This window comes from Phodopus roborovskii, unplaced genomic scaffold (assembly GCF_943737965.1).
Source record: "Phodopus roborovskii unplaced genomic scaffold, PHOROB, whole genome shotgun sequence".
Lineage (NCBI taxonomy): Eukaryota > Metazoa > Chordata > Mammalia > Rodentia > Cricetidae > Phodopus > Phodopus roborovskii.
In genome coordinates this window covers 3,613,936-3,633,636 of record NW_026126547.1, presented here as the reverse complement: position 1 = coordinate 3,633,636, position 19,701 = coordinate 3,613,936, and the positions used below count along the sequence as shown (strand labels likewise).

Sequence of the window (19,701 nt, the reverse complement as noted above, 5' to 3'; positions counted from 1 at the left end):
AGTCCCAGTATACTCACATCATCTGTAGCTTTACAAGCTCTCTGATCTTGCCTCCACCCATCATGCCTCGGTACACTTCTCTTCCGAGTCCACACATACCAGGCCACACCTGTCAAAGGGATCTCTTACTAGCTGGGTCTCTGGCCAGGAATATACCTTCTGCCACATTTCTGTACCCCTCCAAGTCTATGTTAACATTATTTTCATGGTCACCGCTGTCACACTGACTAACTCAGCTCACATCCCTGCCCTCCCATCCCACTTCAGAACACCATGGCCATTACTGCCATTAAAATTCAATTCACTTTTCTCCCTTATTGCCTTGTAAAGTTCCCTGAACTACTGGTGCCCCCAGAATAGGGAGTTTTTCACCTGTTCATCTCCCTAACTCACCCCAAACTTGGAAAGTGACAAATAGCACATAAATGTCACTGAATACATTAACAAATTAATGAATATGTAACTTGTTCAGCGAGCAGCAGGGAACTACTGGAAATTATTGAACAAATGTGCTTTAGGACTTTTACTCGGGTGACTGAGTTCTTAAAAGATCTCAGACTGCCTCAGTCACCACAGGCACACTGAGCCTCCAACAACAAGTATCTTGGAACTAAATATAAAGGGAGGATATACCACGAAGAGAGGTCTCCAGGATTTCAGTCTTTCAAATAGGGAAAATAACTTCTTAGCTGCATCAAGCAAGTGAAATGAATAGTTCTGAGGAACCACAAAGAGAGCAGGTGGAGAGAAGCGACTTCCTGGCATCAGAGCCACACTCAATCATGCACTAACTCCAGCTCTGCAGCAGCCATGATTCTCATTCACAAGAACTCTTCTCCAGTGGGTAGAGAGGACACACCTTCACCATGCTCGCTCAGTACTTCCTCCCCAGTCTTTCTCACAGTGCTAAGTAGAAACTGGGGCTACATCTAGCTTTCCATGGACATATTTCATAGTGTGTCCATTATTCTTCTCAGGGAATACGAAGGTCAAGGTGGACAGTGTCACCCTGTGGCTTATCCTGTAGCCAGGCTGGAGGGACTATATGTTCTACCACCCACATTCACACAGCCCCAGATTGTGTACATGATGTTCATAACATATTCTGGAAATCGGAAGAGACTGTTGTATGGGGTTTTTTTGACATTCACCTTATTTCCTACATTATTAGCATGAAATTTAAACGGAGCATCTTTGTATGACATGTAGTCAATGACAGCAATATTCTTGGTTTCAGCTCTTGCTTCTAACAAAAAAAAATACTTTAGAAGCATTTTGTAATGTGAAAATGTTCAAAGTAAAAACTAACATTGCTTTGAAAGGATAGAAAAGCTTCCATTTAAAACAAATAAACAAAAGCCAAAAGAAATTTTCCTGTCTTACAGACCATTTCCCTAATACACTAATCCCTTAGTCTCTGTGTCCTTGACCTTTGGTCTCCCTTCCACACTAAGATGCCCCAAGATACACTTAATCAAGCTGCCTTCTGGCCCTATCCAGCATCGTCCTACCACCATAAGGCATGCACATCATAATACTACCATCATCAACAATGTAATCATAAGTTATAATAGATGAGGCATATGGCTATGTAGAAAGGAGGAGACAAAAAACCAAGTGTCTTGTTCTCACAGAGAAGCCACTAATCAGCTGGAGACAAGGTCTGACTTTCAACGACACTGCGCCAAGTATCTGGTCTGTCCTCAGAACTAGCCTCCCAAGCAATTATCCCTTTAATGACCAGTCAATTCCTTCTGTGCTTTCAAGGGAGCCTCAAAGAGTCCCAGCGGATGCAGTGGACAGGGAAAGCAAACCACCCACACCTACCCAGTGTCAGATGTGGCAGCAGGTGCTTGTGAGACCAGCCTCCACCACAGGGAAGGAAGGAAGCACCACTGTCCCTGCACCCTGCAGCGGTGTCACTCCACCTCTTTGGCACACTTTGTGGTCTGACTATACTCAGTGAATGTTTGAGCTTACTATGCCTCCACAAACTGCAGCCGGTGCTCTATCTGCTAAGTACGCTCTGCCTGGCTTAGCTAATACCACCCAGCTTCTCCAAGTCGCCTAGCCAGCTGATTCAGCCTTAAACAGTACTTCCTGCTATTGCCAAATTACACAACTTACCTTCCACACATTCCCAGATTGCTAACGGTATACCCAAGACAGAGGGCATCGTGTGACTCCACTACCCTAAATAATACAAAACACCCAGCCCATTTTTCAAGGATTCCAGCCAAAGAATCACCTTCCTTTCCTTCCCCAGGAATAAAACAGTAGAGCTTGGAGACAGACATGCACAGGCCTCCTGACTAGTGTTCATCAAGTTTATTGTAACTTCATTGAAAGCTATAGACATCAAAAAATCTCGTTAAAAACTATAATTAATTATATTAAAAGGTCTCTAAGTTTCTAGAGGGCTTTATTTCCAGGAATTATCTCCAGATACATGAATCAACGAATATATAAAATAGGAAGCATGCACACACACATACACACACTTACTTCATCCCTACATTACTTGTTGTACCTAATGCAATGCTTACATAACCCTCCACTCACAAGGATTAGTATAGCTCAGGGCACAAAATTAATTCATGTTTTGCTTGGGGAACTTTCTGGAATTTTCTATTCAAAGATTTTCATTCTGTGGGTAGAATCAGTTAAAACAGAGGGTAGACCGTAGCTCAACAATGTATTCTGCCTAAATAATTCAAGTATATTTAAAAAGAAGAATCCCATGAATGGATATTTTTAAAATTGTACTTTGAAACAGCAGTAGAGAAACTCAAAGATGATTTTCTCTTTATTCTGTTTTCTAAGTGCTAAATTCCACTCCTGGTAGGTAGACACTGAAGGAAAAAGTTGGCTGACCATCGTTACTCACAAGTCACTGGTGTGGCATGGGTAGGGAGATGCCTGTGCCTGTGTAGTTGGCTCCAAGGCTTCCTGCCCTGTCTGTACTGCGATGATGGCTCTCTCAATTATGTCTTGCAATGGGACAAAGATGTAGTTGTATTTGAACCCATCAGCTGGTAGACTCTGAGGATGAAACTTCCAGGAAGGATTTTTTATCATGTCTGTTCTCATGCTGTATAAGATGTTGGTTCGGATTGTGTATGTAACATGGGGTGGCAATTTGCCATGTGCTGATCTGATATGTCTGTGTCCCAAGGAACTGTTGAATATGATACCTGGTAGCATGAAAGAAAAAAAGTGTCATACAACTCATATACGCGACACATAGGATGGGCAGGATAATGAGGAGAACCTGGAATTCTACACAGCCTCCCACTCCTGCAGTCAGTGAATGCAACCCCAGGATGCAATCAAACAGGATACTCTGTTCTATAGGCAACTGAAGCAAGACCATGTAATTCACAGTCCAAGGTACCTTTCCAATTTTAAAAAAGACAATATTGTTGCATCACAAATAAAAGACTTTATTCATTTCACATTTAGAATAGACTTAAAAAATTACTCAAAGCTGATCAGATAACCAAGCATTCTCTCCCTGGGGCCACAAGTCCAGCTGGCTGCACAGAATCACTATCTTTAAGTACCTATGACTTGTAGCTTAAACATAAGATGCTCTTCTCTACTACATAAATTCTCTGTATTTAATGCAGAAAGATTATTATAAGAGGAATTGTGTTCCCTCAAAATGCAAACTCCTAGAGGTCAGAATGTGATCATCTTGGGAGAGAGCATTGTGTGTTCATGGGGGGTTTAATGCACGTGTCTGTGTGAGTGTGTGTAGTTAATACTCATGTATGTGAGTGCGTGTGCATGCATGTGGATGCCAAAGGAAAACATCCGGTGTCTTTTTCCACCATCACCCTCCTATTCCCCTGAGGGGTTCTCTCATTGAGCCTGAAGCTCTGCTGGCAGCCACAAAGCCCCAGTGATTCTGTCCCTGCAGACACAGCAATGGCATTCAGTCTTATGTATATAGTCACAGCTGTTTTGTTTTTTATTTTTAGCATGGATGCTGTGGACTTGAACCTCAATCTGCACAACAAAATAATCTCTTATCCATTGAGCCATCCATCTCCCCACCCATGAAGATGGCACCTTGAAAGGGGTTGCCATGTAAAAACGATGCTTGCAGAGTAGGTCTTAATTCACCACAATAGTAGCCTAATGAAGAGGGCTACTTTTTTGGCAAATACATGAATAGACTATATAAAAATATTTCAAAGGGACACATGTGCTCGATAGCCAATACATGCCCACAGAAGACCCTTTCCTAAAAGCCATCAAAGGAAACAAATTGGCACCTTGATTTTAGACTTCTAGCCTTCAGAACTATAATGTAACAAGTTTTGGTTGGGTCCCCCGTCCGCACAGAACCTGGTAGTATTTTGTTACAGCATCCCTGTATCCCTAGCAAACTTACCTTAAACCTCAATGAACTCTGTGGAGCTGGATATGTGTTCTAACAGTAGCATATGTACTGAGCTTGCACAAGGTCCTGGCTTAAGTAATAATCCAGTGTTTTCTCAAAAAAAACATCTCACTTATGCTGCATAAATGTACAACTGATAATAGAATCCAACTGGCCATTTCCATTTTTCTTTCCTACTTAGGAGCATCAAGATAGAGTGATAAAAATAAAAGTGATAGAGGGAGTTTGAGTACACTGCTCCTCATGTGAGGTTTCACCATAAAATGAAGGCAAAACAGTAAAGGCAGACCTAGCAGGCAGTGATGCCCTAGGGACTTTGAGCAGTTGCCTGTCCTTGCAGCATAAGGAACATCTTTCCACTATCTCAGTTCATATACCCCAGCTCCATTTTATAGTTTATCTAGGAAAGACATCTCCCTGAACCAATTTAAGATGTGCTTAGGGAGATGAGACAAAATGACCACGTATTGGAGCTTGTGCCTTGGTGAGCACATTTTCTGCCAAGTACTTACTGGCCAAGAAACTATTCTGCTGCATGAGTTCATGTGCCTTGATCTCCAGGGTGTCAACAGCCTCCACTGCCTGGAATCGGTCCAACACCACACAGGAAGAGAGATTAGCCAAGATACCACCCAAGAACTGGAAGCGTCCAGCCCCCACATGATTAAACATCTTGTCCAGCGTCCGTCCTGGCAACAGCAAACAAATTAGAACAAATCAAGTTCTTTCTTTAGTGCTTGCTATTTATACAGTGGGTCTCCCACAAATGAACATAAAAGTGAATGTGTGTCATTAAAAAAGATATCTCAAAAGAGTCCAGTTCATACACAAAATTAAGTATTTGACAATAGCAAACTCAATTTTATATATACATATGTGTGCATTTATAAGTGTATAAATAAGTCTATATATATACATATATATGTATATATATATATATATATATATGTAGAGAGAGAGAGATGAATTTTTGATGGATTCAAAATATGATGGCTCTATTGGGCAAAGGTTAAAAAGTAGGAGAAGGGGTCTTTGCAGAAGTATGAAGGGGATGTCCTTATGTATATGTGTTTCTCTTAAGCTTCCCAAATCAGAAATGTTTGTGTCCCAAAAGTAAGAGATATTCAACTTACCCGTACCACTTTTGCAAATAGCATATTCACCAGTTACTTTTCAATAAGTCTAAGTGTTATACCTAATGAAATGCTTTCCTTCCTCTAGCCTTCCTGCTGTAACCAGACAACTTCAGGTGTGAACAAATTTTATGGTGCATCTTCTTCAAGCCTTCATGTTACAGACAGTGAAACAGAAATAGGAAGAGTAAAGGTAAATTTGGTAATGTTGCCAGCAACAATATGGCCAATGGGGTAGGATCCAAGCACTTCAGCCAAGGACAGATGTATCCCACCCAAACCATCAGCGCTATTACCATATGTGTGGAGATCTTCAGTGAGCTTGTCCGTGTCAATACTCAACTGGCTCTCTACAAAATTTCTTATGAATTTGTTTCTCAGAACATCCTAAGGAAAGTAAGGAAACGTGACAGAAATAATTTTGCATCACATCTTCTTATTAAACTTATGCGAAGTTTTATGACACCCAAAAAAGAAACATAAAATGGATCCACCTAAAAGAAGTTTTAAGACATGTTCTGGTTATTTCTTATTTTTATTTATTGTTTTGTCAACTTGACACAAGCTAGAGTAATTTGAGAAGAGGGAGCCTCCGTTGAGAAAATGTCCACATCAGGTTGCCCTGTGGCAAGTCTTTGTGGCCTTTTCTTGACCAGTGACTGATGTGAGAGGTCCTAGCTCACTGTCTGAAGTACCACCCCTGAGCTAGTGGCCCTGGGTTGTATAAAAAAGCAGGCTGAGCAAAACTATGAGGAGCAAGCCAGTAAACAGAGTTCTTCCATAACTTCTGCTTCAGTTCCTGTTTCCAGGCTCCTGCCTTGAGTTCCTGCCTTGACTTCCTTCCATGATGAACTATGATTTGAAATTATAAGTGAGTAACCCTTCCTTCCCCAAGTTGCCCTTGCTCATAGTATTTTATCACAGCAATAAAAACCCTATAATATATTATAATATAAATAGGCAAGACATCTTAATAAATAGCAAGTCAGCATTTAATATAATTTTGAACTTTGAACAAAGATAATGATTATAAAAAAATTATAATTGCAATGCTGCTTTAATACTGAAAATTATGGGCAAATTTTCCTAATGAAGACACAGGGTTATCCTTTCTTTCCCATGATTCATCCTCTCCATCACATTTGTACTGGCCAATTGTCTGCAGAGAGGTGTTAGTTACACAGAGGGACTTCAACCTTTCCCAGACCTTCTCTTGGGCTGATATGCAAAACTATGCCTTCAAAAGCAGCTTGTGCCTTGATCTTCCCTTATAGGTTTAGCGTTGCCTCACCTGCCAATGGTTTTGCTGTGGCTAGCTCTCCAAAATCAATCTGATTTAATACAATACTGCATTTTGATATTTTCAATGAGCATGGCACATTGCCATGCCCAACAGCCAGTGGGAAAACTACAGATGCAGTGAGCCCTCATGCCATAATTAAGGCATGGGAGTTGTTAAAATTTTGCTAGTTCTGGAAGGGGGAGATGGCTCAAGACTTAAAGGCTCTTGCTCCCATGCCTAATGACCTGAGCTCAATTCCATGAACCCACGTGGTGAAGAGAGAATATACATGAACATACACACTTAAATAAGAAAAAAAAAGTGGGGGAGGGGCTTTCATTGGTGCATAGTGATAGTTATCTATGCTTTAGTCTCAAACCACAACAAGTTAGGTCTTCTCGTGTGATCTGTACATTCTGCACTTAACCCCTTCCCTACTCACCCCTGCCTTGTCCTTTAGTGATTTCATCTAGTCAGGTCTATGGAGACAAGACTGCATTATGAGGTCTGGTTACTTGCTCTTTCTTAAATCTTGTCTGTCTTCCTTCACTGGGCATTAGCTATTTGCCAGACAGTGTGCAGGGTACTTTATTACACATTAGTTCATTTAATCTCACAGAATTCCCCAGGGGGAAATGTCACTGCCTTTTACTGGAAGGAAAATAAACTGTAGAACAGATGGGGCATCACCCAAAAGCAGTAAGGATTCCACCTAGTGGCAGAATTAGGCTTGGACTTCACTACAAACAACTTTCCACCAGCAAAATCCCAAGCCTGAGAATAGCAACCTATGAATACACAACCTGAGTAAGCTAAAATGCTCAGTACGGCTGAGTTCGTGACTTCGATTTCTGACATTTCTTCTTGGTGAATAATACTGAACTAACTGCAGGGTTCTTGGGGCATCAGGCTCCTCTTCATGTTCTAGTGACACCCTGTCCACTGTGGCCTTGGCGGTACCAAGACAGGATGCTGGTATTTGTAGCTACAACAGAGGCCTTACAAAACCTAACCTTCTATCTGGTCCACTGCGAAAACACTTGATAGGAGCTTTGTTAACAAAGGAAGCCATGGACAAACAAATTAAAGTAGGATGGGATTACAGCACTAGTGCCGTGTTGGTGACGCTGCAGGAATGACAGGAGTCTGGAGCCTTGCCTCCTCACATGTCTCCTTCTTTCATGCCAGAAGTGCACTGCCATCACGCGCTCTTGCCTCTATTCCTTGTCTCTGGTCCTCTTCTTTGGCTTTAGCAGCTGTTTCTTGTCTTGTGATGAAGTTCTTTCTTTTCAAACTAATATCTCTTTTTGTTTGGTTGGTTTATTTTATTATATGTGTATGAATGTGTTTTATTTATTTTTTATTTTACATATTGATCCCAGTTCCCTCTTCCTCCCATGCCCGACCAAACTAATATTTCTTGTGCTGTGAAAGTTTCATACATGTATACAATGTCTACTAATCATATCCATCCACCATCATCTTCATCCAACTCCCCTAATATCCTTCTATATTCCATATCCTTCTATATTATTTTGTTAGAATTAATTCCCTGAGTCCAGTGTGGGTAAGTGGTCACCCACTGGGGCATGAGCAACCTACCAACAGCCATATACCCAAGGGAGTTATTAAAATTTGCTAGTTCTGGGAGGGGGAGAAGGCTCAGGAGTTAAAGGCTCTTGCTACCATGCCTGATGGCCTAAGCTCAATTCCATGAACCCACATGGTAGAGAGAGTATACACATGCACCTACATACCCAAATAAGAAAAAAGGGGGAGGGACTTCCTACACTCAGAGAAACTTGAACTATACTTTTCATCCATGCATGGCCAACATCCCAGTTCAGCTCACTTGCACTTAAAGACACTATCATTTCCTTGTTCACAAGGAAAATGCACAAAGGACGGGTCTGTTCAGTGACTAGGTCACAATCACATGACTGACGTAAAACATGGGAGAGTAGGATCATACCTACCCATTGTGGCTCCCGAACCCATGATGTGAACTGTTTGACCAGTGGGTAATATGTAGGCTACCCATGAATAAAATGTGGGCAAATTCTCTCATCTTGCCAGATTTTCAAGTTATGATTTCACAAATGCCTAAAAAGTTATTAGGTGATCTGCCTGACCTATTGTTTTACAAGTAATGGTTCTTGGACTCTGAAGAAATGACTCTAGTTTAAACCATAATTGGTCAATAATAGAGTCTTTTTATTTTTATTTGCATATAGTAATTAAAAATAATAATTGGTTTCATCATGACATCTCCCTATATACACATAATAAATTTTATTATATCAATGCCCTATTACCCTCTCATTCACCTCCCACTCCTGTTGAACACCTCCTTCCTAGCTAGTCCCTTCTGTTTTTATCTAAATATTTCTGTTTTATTTTGTATTTCTGTTTTGGGTGACCCATATAGTAATGAGAAGTGATAGGATAATAAACTTTTAAATGAAAAGAATGTAAACTATTTTAAAAGCATTAAATTTAATAAAAAATTTAAAATATCTATATTTATCAAGTTATTAATTTTATATAGTGCTAATTTGCATGGGGGAAACACTAAAAATTCATAAAGATTCTTTAAACATATGCCATGTTGACAATCAACTGGGGTAACCATGCATGCATTAAACTAGTTGAATTTTTTGTAAGGACACCCTACTGTCTCAGCCAGGTTACAGCAAGTGGTTCCCAGCCTTTGGTCACTACATACCTGCAACTGGTTGAACATTTGGCCATTTCCACTTCCCTGGAAAAGGCTGGACATCTTCAGAAGTGTTTCCGATAAAGTTTTTATCTTATCCACAAAGTAAAAAGTATAATTAGCCTGCAATGTGAAGCACATGAAGATATGTCTTAATTGTTGTATTGTTCTTCAGTCCTCTATCAGCTAGAACAAGGCAGCAAACATCCTATGATCATCACAGGTTCAGAGATTTGCATGAAAGTATTGAATGCCCTCTATAGAGCTCTGGTTCTCAGACCTGTGTCCTCACTCACTTCTGTAATCCCAGGGTTAGGTTCACTGGTGTACAGAGCAAATGTCTCATACTTACTGACTAAGCAAAATACATTTGCACACATGTCTGCCTTCTCTGAAATATGTCCTCAACTAATAGCTGCAGGTTTGTTTTCCAAAACTAGTAAAGATTAAATGTTATTCTTTTACTGCTGCTGGCAGAGTACATTCATACACAATTTTTTCAAAAAATAATTTGATGTTGTAAAATTATGCACAGTCACAAACCCATAAAAGTGTTCATACCTTTTCCCTCTCAAGATAAAAGAATCTGTCTAGGGAAATAACTTAAATGAATGTAAAGTTGTATCCAAAATCATGACAGTTGCAACAATTATGTCTAATACTGAAAATGGTCTTCCATAATATCAAAAAAGCAAGATGGAAGGAGAATTTGGGAGTCTTGTCATTTCTCCCAAGGGTTGCCAGAAACCTGTCTTGGGAAATACAGAACATTCACTACAGCTAACAGAGGAAGCCTCAAATACTTAATTTCAGTATTCAGGAAAAGTACGGACAGAGAGTGTTGTAAGCACTAAGTTAATTAATATATTGTTGCTTTAGCAGCAGACAGAGTGCATACCAAATGCTCAGCATGCTGTTAAAAAAAATCACACAGGCATTGAAGAGGATGAATACATTATAAATGCAAATAATTCAGTGGATTACAAAAGCTCTTAGCTCTGATACAGAGAATACCAGAAGACACATGTAAATTCATATGAGTATGTGAATACATATACATATAGATAGACAGTAATATCAGATTCAATAAAATCAAAACATCTTATCTTCATATGCACCTCCTGACCTTCAAAACCCCAAAAATTTACTACAAATCCATTTCAAAGAACAAATTACTTAGGTATGTATCACTAATTTTTATCAAAAGTTCATGCAAATATTTTTAAATTTAGAACATTATCATTAATCATATTTTTTAAGTTTTAAGAATGTATTGCATAAATTACTTCATAGAAAATTGGAATACTGTTAGTTATCAAAATGTGTTGGATATAGCCAAAGTTCATATCCAAATGCATTTGTTATTAAACTGAAAAGTAAAAGTCATACATTTAACATAATAATAAAATAATAAGAAAATCAGGTGTTATTCTTGCTCCTCTCCAGCTCACTGGTCTTTACAGTGCACTATAAACTTTTCTAATTTGAAGGAAATCAAGGTGGAGTATGTCAGTAGAAGAGAGGATTTGGAGAGAGGAAACAGAAGAGGGCAATGATCTATTACAATTTCAAAAAATAAATACTTTTAAAATGCATAAGTAAAGAACATAAAACAGAATATCTAAGGAAAGAAGAATAAAGAGATTAGCCAAGATAAATGTAAAACATAAAAGACTTACAGAATCAAGAATGAGAGGTTCCTCCTCATAAATAATACAATGTGCAAATCTCTGGGAAGCCCAATTTTCAGTCTTTTAATATTTGCTGAATTATTGAGATTCATCTAAGTCATTTAATGCACCAGTAAGTACTGAATCTCAGTTTGCTTCCTATTGCTGTGGTTAATGCCATGACCAAAAGCTACTTCAGGGGGAAGAGGTTTGTCTTATAGGTTACTATTCATCTTTGAGGGAAGAGTGGGCAGAAACTGAAGTAGAGACCACAGAAGAATACTTCCTGGCTTGCTTTCTTTAGCTTGCTCAGTTACCTTTCTTATAGAGTTCAGGTCCACCTGTGTAGGAATGGCACCATCCACAAGGGGCTGGGTCCTCTTATATCAATCAGAAATTAAGAAAATGTTCCACAGACAAGGCCACAGACCAGTCTGATCTAGGCAATTCCTCAGTTGAGGTTGCCTCTCCCTGGGTGGCTCTGGGTTGTGTCAAATCAACAACTGAAACTAATAATTTATCAGTAAATATAAAATCATCTTAAAATTCAGGATTAATTCCTCTACAATGACATGAGCAACACTATCAAATGAAAAAAATTCCTTATATAGTACATACTGATGTATGATGTTTGTTTTTAAGCTCTGATAAGACATATGTTAGAAACAAAATGAAAAATTACCAAGAAGCTATAGGAAATCCTCATCCACAAACCACATGTTAGTTGCATTGGTAGGAATGGTCTAAAACCTACCAATCTAATGAGGCTCCCTATCACCAAGAGTATGATCTTTAAATGTCATGAGTTAAAAAATATACACACAATAATAATAATAAAATAGGAACCAGAAAAAAATGCTCAGTTGGAAAAATCCTTGCCTCATAAGCATAAGGACCTGAGTTTTGATTTCCCAGAACCCATGTCAACAGCTGGGTATGGGGACACACACCTGCAATTCTAGCACTTGTGGGCAGAGACCCAAGGATCCCTGGGGCATGTTGATCAGCCAGATTAACCTAATGGTGCTGTGAGACCCTGGCTCAAACGTGAGTTTGGTTGCAGGACATAGAGAAATCAGTCTCTAACAGGAAGCATCATTCCTGCTGTTAGGTTTCTGTGTCAGAAGTTGCTGGCCAGGCTGCTGGGGGATCATATACACCAACACACCCATTGCTAGATAGAGTGTGTGTTTTGTGATCCCAACCTGCTGGGCAAAAATGTGCCCACTGCTGGAATACTAGCGCTACTATTGTGGGGTTAACCAAATGCTTTCAGATCAGATTTGAGGCCCACCTCACAGGAGGGAATTCAGGTCAGTTATGGTAAATCCGGTCCAAAGTCCATGGACATGAAGATGATAGGTGCTAATGGGGAACCTGCTATTGTTGTTTTGCTAAACATCTGTGCTACGAAATTGACTTCCTTACACATGGCTGTGAGCCACAATATGGTTTCTGGGAATTGAACTCAGGTCCTCTGGAAGAGCAGCAAGGGCTATTAACCACTGAGACATCTCTCCAGCCCTGAAAACTGACTTCTAAATGCTTGTGTTTATACACAGAGATTTATGGTACACAGCCTTGATCAGCAAAGCTACTTAGAGCAGTTACTGTAGAGTCACATCTGGTAAAAGTGCTGAGAGTGTCTGGGAGCTAACCCCTGAATGGAACCACATCAACATCCAGCCCTCACCCAAGGCACAGGAAACGTCACAGGAGAGGGAGTAGAAATCATGAGGGAGCTGGAGGATGGGGACCGGTGCTATGCTGCGCTCTCTACTGTACATTACAGCGCTGCTGAACACAACAGCAGTCAGCTTAGCAAAGATAGTGTCTGCATAAGATCTGCACAATGTCAAGTCTGCCAAAAACTCTAACAAGGGTGAGTGACAGGCCAAGAAGACCCCACCCCTGGCTTAGGAAGCACTGGCAGTTGGTGATGTCTAGAGGAGAAACAGTCATTCTTCTCTGGGGTCATGGACACTAGTAGGTTGCCCGTGATCCAATAAGGACCTGTACCTGTGGTGGAGGGGTATGACTTTTTAATTTAATGATAATGAAAACATCTACAATGAAAACATCTATCTGTTCCATGGCAACTGTACTTGAAACTAAACTTCGACCTTTCCCCAGGACAGCAATATGTGACTGTGAGGATGAACAGCCAATATGTGGAGGCATTGCTAGGCTGTGGTACCCATTAAGCCAAGTAAAGTAGTAGCATGTTCCAATTCTACGCACACTCTTGCAGCCATAAAGCAGGTACTAATTATTGGAGGGGAAGATGTCCTAAGCAAAATTAGTTCCAGACAAGATTCATAGTGGTACAATGTCAACACCAATGCAGTCTGGCCTAGATGTGAGTTATAACTCACATAACCACCACTGAGAAACTGTACAAAAAGGTACACCCAGAAAACACAATAGATTCTTCTCCAAGAATAGAACCCTAAGATCAATGTTTTTAAAATGTTAAGTAATCTACAAGAATGCAAGAAAAAACAAACAAAGCACAACAGCCAAGCACAAGGAGTAATTTAGATGGCACTCAATCCCATCAATAGCATTTAAAAGGAGCAAACAAACAGAACCAACAGAAGACTATGACCCATATGTTACCAGGGAGTATTAGTAATAAAATGAGTAAATTACCACACATAAAATGTTAGGGAATTGTGTTAAATTAAGACAAGTCAATCACTAGTGTTTACATACTACATTATCCCATCTCTTTAACAATTTAGAAGTAAAATAGTGCAGAACAACGCTCCAGTGGTGCAATTGGTTAGTACAGATCAGAACAGATCAGGAGTCTTCAGGCTAGGGACATGGAGGAAAGTGGGTCGGACATATGGATAGGTATAAAAGGACCACACCAGGGACCCTGCAGTGATGGGTGGGCTCACTATGCCTCTGACCTGAGGCTGGTACATGAACTTATACAGTGATGACTCCCCAAAACTAAATATCCATATACAGAAACACATACAGGTAGAAGGGAAACTGGGGGAATCTGGTAAAATATTAAATCTGAGCCATGTCAGGACCTGGGGAATTCAGCAAAGAGGCAGGGACTCTCCTGTTACTTCTGACAGTGCATGTAAACGCACAGTGAGCTCATGAGTTCAAAGACAAAGCTTTTTGTTTTGTTTTGTTTTGTTTTTAAGATTCAGAAGCCCAATTGAAACTGCCTAGTGAACAAAGAAGGACTATAACAGAAGGAGAGAGGCAGGAGGGGGAACTAATTTTGAAGGAAGTATGAAAAGAAGGAAATAAAGAAAGAGGGTTGGCATACATAAACACTGAGTCAAAGTAGACCCCAGATGCAGATGGAGAGGACAAGACCAGGTGGTAGAAACACATAGAGACAGCTGACCTGAACAAGGAGGAGCTAACGGGCCACCAGACTGACAGCTGGGAAGCCAGCATGGAACTGACTCAGGCTCCCCTGAATATGGGTCTCAGCCAGAAGGACTGAGAAATCTAAGGGACCTCAGACAGTGGAGCCAGGATGTGTCCCTGGTGCACAAAAGGACCTTGAGAACACATCCCCCATGAAGGGATAACTGCCTTAACCTATAGACAGGAGAGAAGCCCTAGTCCCTACTTCACAGGACCTGTCAGATCTACATGACCCCAACTGGATGGCATTCCCCTACATATGGAATTGGGGTGGGGGGAGGGGAGAGGAGGGTGGTTAGAGTGCATGTGAGAGGGCAGAGAGGGTAAAAGGGAGGGAGGGAGGGGAGGAGAGAGGGAGGGAGAGGGAACTGGGATCGACATGTAAAATAATAAATTAAATAAAAAAAATGTTTTGACTCCAACATTTAAATTCAAGGACAAGTTACTGGGGAAAAGGATTTCTATTTTTGTTTCCACAGAAAATGAAAAGCTGTAGATTCCTTCCAGACTAATGTGGTTTGATCAAGCCAGACCGCCTGAAACAGAGAATCTGGTGATCCTACATTCAAAACAGCTGGACAAAGCAGCATTGCAGACTACAGCCAGGATTTCTGCATCTTCTTAGAATCCCCCAAGACAGCACCCCTTACCAGCAAGAAGTAGTTTGGAAAGAACGACGCCCAAATTCCCAAATATTGTCTATAAATGTTTGTTTTCATTTAAATCGACTTGGTTATATAAAACAAATTTTAAAAAGGGTACAAAAAAAAAAAAAAAGAAAGAGGGTTGGAGATGAATGAACAGAAATGAACTAATTTGAAAAGAAAAGACAAAATACAGATGAAAAGGTTTTGGGGGAAGGAAGGGAGGGCTTCCAGCAAAGGAAAGACATTCAGCAAATAAGTCTACCACTTCAGTTGAATGGACATGGCAGCCTATTTTTCTTGTAATTATTCTTTTAATATAGATGGGAAATTACAAGGTGACTGGGCCATAGTGTGAGATATCAACTCTGAGCTTATATTTTTATTTGCTGTTTCTAGTATTTTCCTACTTATGTCTCCTCCATCTTGGGCAGCTTTTCTTACTATTCCAAGGAGAGTGAGGAATTTTAATAATATAAAACTGGAATTATTCAGAACAAATGAAGGTAGCTTTCTCCCTTCACTGCCAAAAAGGAGCATGCCCCAGTTTCTACTCAGCCCACTTCATATTGGGAAATGCCAATTATCTTGTCCATGATGGACTAAATGGAGGGACAGATGGACAGGTGAACACATAAATGAATGGTGGATCTGGAAGGGGTTGATGGTAGGAGAATGCAGGAGGCTCAGCCTAAGAAAGTATTAGGGTAGCCAGGATTGTCAATCATGCGGGCCTGTTTTCTTCAATAGAAGGAAATGAATGATGCCTGGTCACCCAGATGGCTAGAGTGATATTACCTGACAACCTAGTGATATTTCTGTTATTCTATAGAGCCAGCCTTCCTGAATCCCCCAATATCCTGGGCATTTTTTAGGCCCTTATACTGAACTTTACAAAAGTGGTCCCATATACTTTGCATCCTCTGCCAATAAAATCTATCCCTATGCTTATTACAAATCCTTCCTCCTTAGACCTTGCTCTGAGCTCTGTTTATCACCCAGTAGAATTTATGCTTTTTTTATTAAGCTTTATTTAAATTTAAAACAATCCTATTTTAAATTCCAATCCCAGTTCCCTTTCCCTCCTGTCTTTCCATTCCCCATCCCAACCCCTATCCACTCCCCAGGGAGAGTGAGGCCTCTTCAGATGGGGAAATCATAAAAGTCTGCCACACCATTTGGGGCAGGACTTAGCTACCCCCCACATCCCCCATGTATCTAGACTGAGAGAGTATCCCTCCACGGGGAATGGACTCCCAAAGCCCATTTGTGCACTAGGGATAAATACTGGTTCCACTGCCAGAGGCCGCATGGTCTGCCCAGGTCCCCCAACTGACACTCAGGTTCAGGGGGCCTGGTTCATTCCTATGTTGGTTCCCCAGCTGTTAGACTGGGGTCCATGAGCTCCCACTTGCTCTGGTCAGCTGATTCTCTGGGTTTCCCCAGCATGGGCTTGACTCCTTTGCTCATCACTCCTCACTCTCTACAATTGGATTCCAGGAGTCCAGCTCAGTGTTTATCTGTGGGAATCTACTTCTGCTTCCATCAGCTACTGGGTGAAGGCACTGTGATGATATTTAAGGTGATCATCAATCTCATTATAGGGTAAGGACATTTAAGGTAGCCTCTTCATTGCTTAGATTATTAGTTGGGGGTCATCCTTGTGGGTCACTGGTGACTATCCTAGTGCCAGATTTCTTGTTAAACCCATAATGACTCCCTCTATTAAGGTATCTCTTTTCTTTCTCTCCTTCTCTGTTCTTCCCCTAACTCAACCTTCCTGATCCCTCATGTTCTCCTTCCCCCTTCCCTTCTCCCTCATCTTCCTCCTCCCTCTCCCCCCTCCCATGCTCCCATTTTTCTCAGGAGATCTTGTCCCTTCCTCCTTCTCCAGAGGTCCATGTTTGTCTCTCTTAGGGTCCTCCTTGTTTCCTAGCTTCTCTGGGGCTGTGCATTGTAGGCTGGTTATCCTTTGTGGAACTCATTCTTATTGTAAAGGTCACAGGTGCTTTGCTACTTTGCTTGGTAGTTTCCATAGCTATGCCAAAAGCTTTGTTAAGCTAATTCTCACATGGAAACCTTCTCCAAAATTTTATTGTACTTAAATGTGTAAGGAGAGTAAACCATGGGATGAAACTCTGGAAGTTTTGACCCAGTGCCTACAAAAATGGTGCTGAACCAAGTTCATTCTTCCCTTGTCATGGACCATCTGCTTGTGAGCGCTGAGGCATGTGGGATCCCTAACAGGGGGAAAGTCAGCAGTACCCACCAATAAAACAGGTCCAGACTTGGCCTTCCTATGCAGAGGACATGGCTTGATATGGTTTCCTTCAATGGGGACTGAATGGCCAGATAACTCCAAGAAGGCTATTGATTCCAATGAGTTTGAGTTCTGGTTCAGTCACTGATGGGTAAAATCCTTGAGCCAATCCTCTATGTGATGGAGATGATATATTTCTATAGTGGACAGAACAGTATACCCATTTCTCACAATGGGTGACATGGCTGTTGATTGGTTGGTTTCATATTCCCATCTCATAGCCATGAATATTACCTCCTAGCATATATCTAAAGGTAAAATGATGGACATCCACATACATCTAAGATCTACAAAGGAGCACTGTCCAATCATCTCTAAGGGCTTGTGATTTTTTTAGTCTCACAAAACAAGCACATCCTTAGGCCTTCAGCTACTGCTTCCTGAGGGACCGGTGTTTTACAGAGGTTTGTGTCCCATAAGTCTATTCATAAAATGTAATTACTTTTGCCCTGGGCAGTACAGTTTCAATAAATGACTTCATGTTGAACATTTTCAACCACCTGAAACCCAGCTCGAGGCTGAGCCATTGAAGATCTGCTCTCAAATCTCTGATGAGATGTCAACCAGCAGAAAGCAGATTCATATGAATTCCATTCCCTCCACAGGGTCCCCAGGGGACAACCTCAACCTGACTCAGGTCTCATGAGTGTCCTTCAAACACTGTTCTGAACATGTGGACAGTCCCTGAAGCACCTGCTGGATCTTCCCAGTCCTGAGCAAAGTCTGCTCTCTGATATATTCCAACTTTCATAAGGATCAAGCCAAGTATTTTATATCTCCCTCTCATTTGTTTACTTTCTAACTATTTAATGGTTAGAACAGCAATTATTTCCATTCACCTTTAACCATTAATTAATCCTCTTCCTCCAATTGATGAATTTCTAAAGACAGCAAGAGTTCTAAGGGTAGTTGGAAGGTCACACCTGATCTTACAAACATATATAAAATGTGTCTGTGTCCTAAAATAACTAATCAGTACTCCAACTGATGAAGCACAGATTGCATAGACAGGACCCTTACTGTTTGGTGGTTAGCATCAAAATATGGTCGATAGAAAGAACCTAGCAGTGCAGACCCAAAACTTCACTTTGAGTCACAGATTTTCATTTAATAGCTGATATACTTGGAAATGTGGGCTTCCCTAACCTCTATTATTTTGAAATAATAAAATGGGCCAAATTGTGTTTCATTTTTGTGAGACATAGGCAAAAAAGCGTTTGGGAGTGTCCATCATCATGCTCAAATCTTTTAGAAATAAGTACTCGATGAACAGTAGTTTTACATCTGAGACAATAAAATGATTTATGCTAGAATTCCAGGAGTATGAGAACTGTAACACAGTTCATTTGCTTTCTTCTCTCTTCCAGATACAATCAGTATGAAGATGAGACCAAAGATTAGCTTCTCACAGTCTGATATCTAGTCTGTGCTAGTCTGTACATAGTAAACCATCATCCTCATCTGCTCTCTCTCTCTTTCTGACCATTCTCTACACCATCACAGTTACCCTGAGAGCAGAAACTGAAATGCATTCACATGTGAACTCATGAAGAGAAAACATTGGAATGTAGCAGACAAGTATTAGATAAAATATTAACTGTGAAATCAAACAGAGCTGGGTTGGAGTGCCACATCTACCACCTGATGAGAGACCTTGGTGAAGTTACTCAACCCTAAAACTCAGCTTCTTCATCTGGGAACTGAAAATCACACCTTGTGACCTCAACAGTAGATCTGAGGCACAGACCAGGGTCCCAGCCAGTGTAGGCTCTTGGTTTGAAGGGATGGTCTTTCCTTCATCTCTTCTTCCATCTCTATTCAAATTTGCACTTTATTAGAAATTATGCTTGAGAACTGATGAGCATTATAGAAACTCTATACCTCAAGAGTCTCACTTCTCTAAAAAAAAAAAAAAAAAAAAAAAAAAAAAAAAAAAAAAAACTTACAGCTGACTGTGCCAATCATCAAGTTAGCATCTTGCAACTCTCAACTTACCCTGTTCTCGGTGATGAGGCTAGACTGTAATCTTTCTCTTTTGGCAACTGGCACAACGTTAAGCTTGCATACTTCTGATATTCTGGAGCTCAGATGCTAAGACACCTCACTGGCTTTTTCTGCCATCCAGC

At 40.6% G+C, this 19,701-nt stretch overlaps 1 protein-coding gene across 1 annotated transcript in view; it reads right to left on the bottom strand.

The window, feature by feature from the left end:
* The window catches only part of Abca13 (ATP binding cassette subfamily A member 13), a 421,036-nt gene that overhangs the window by 270,232 nt on the left and 131,103 nt on the right, over positions 1-19,701 (bottom strand). Inside the window, 4 exon segments of the mRNA XM_051200607.1 lie at positions 2,888-3,194; positions 4,921-5,097; positions 5,838-5,928; positions 9,549-9,662. Coding sequence (XP_051056564.1) covers positions 2,888-3,194; positions 4,921-5,097; positions 5,838-5,928; positions 9,549-9,662 — 689 coding nt within the window.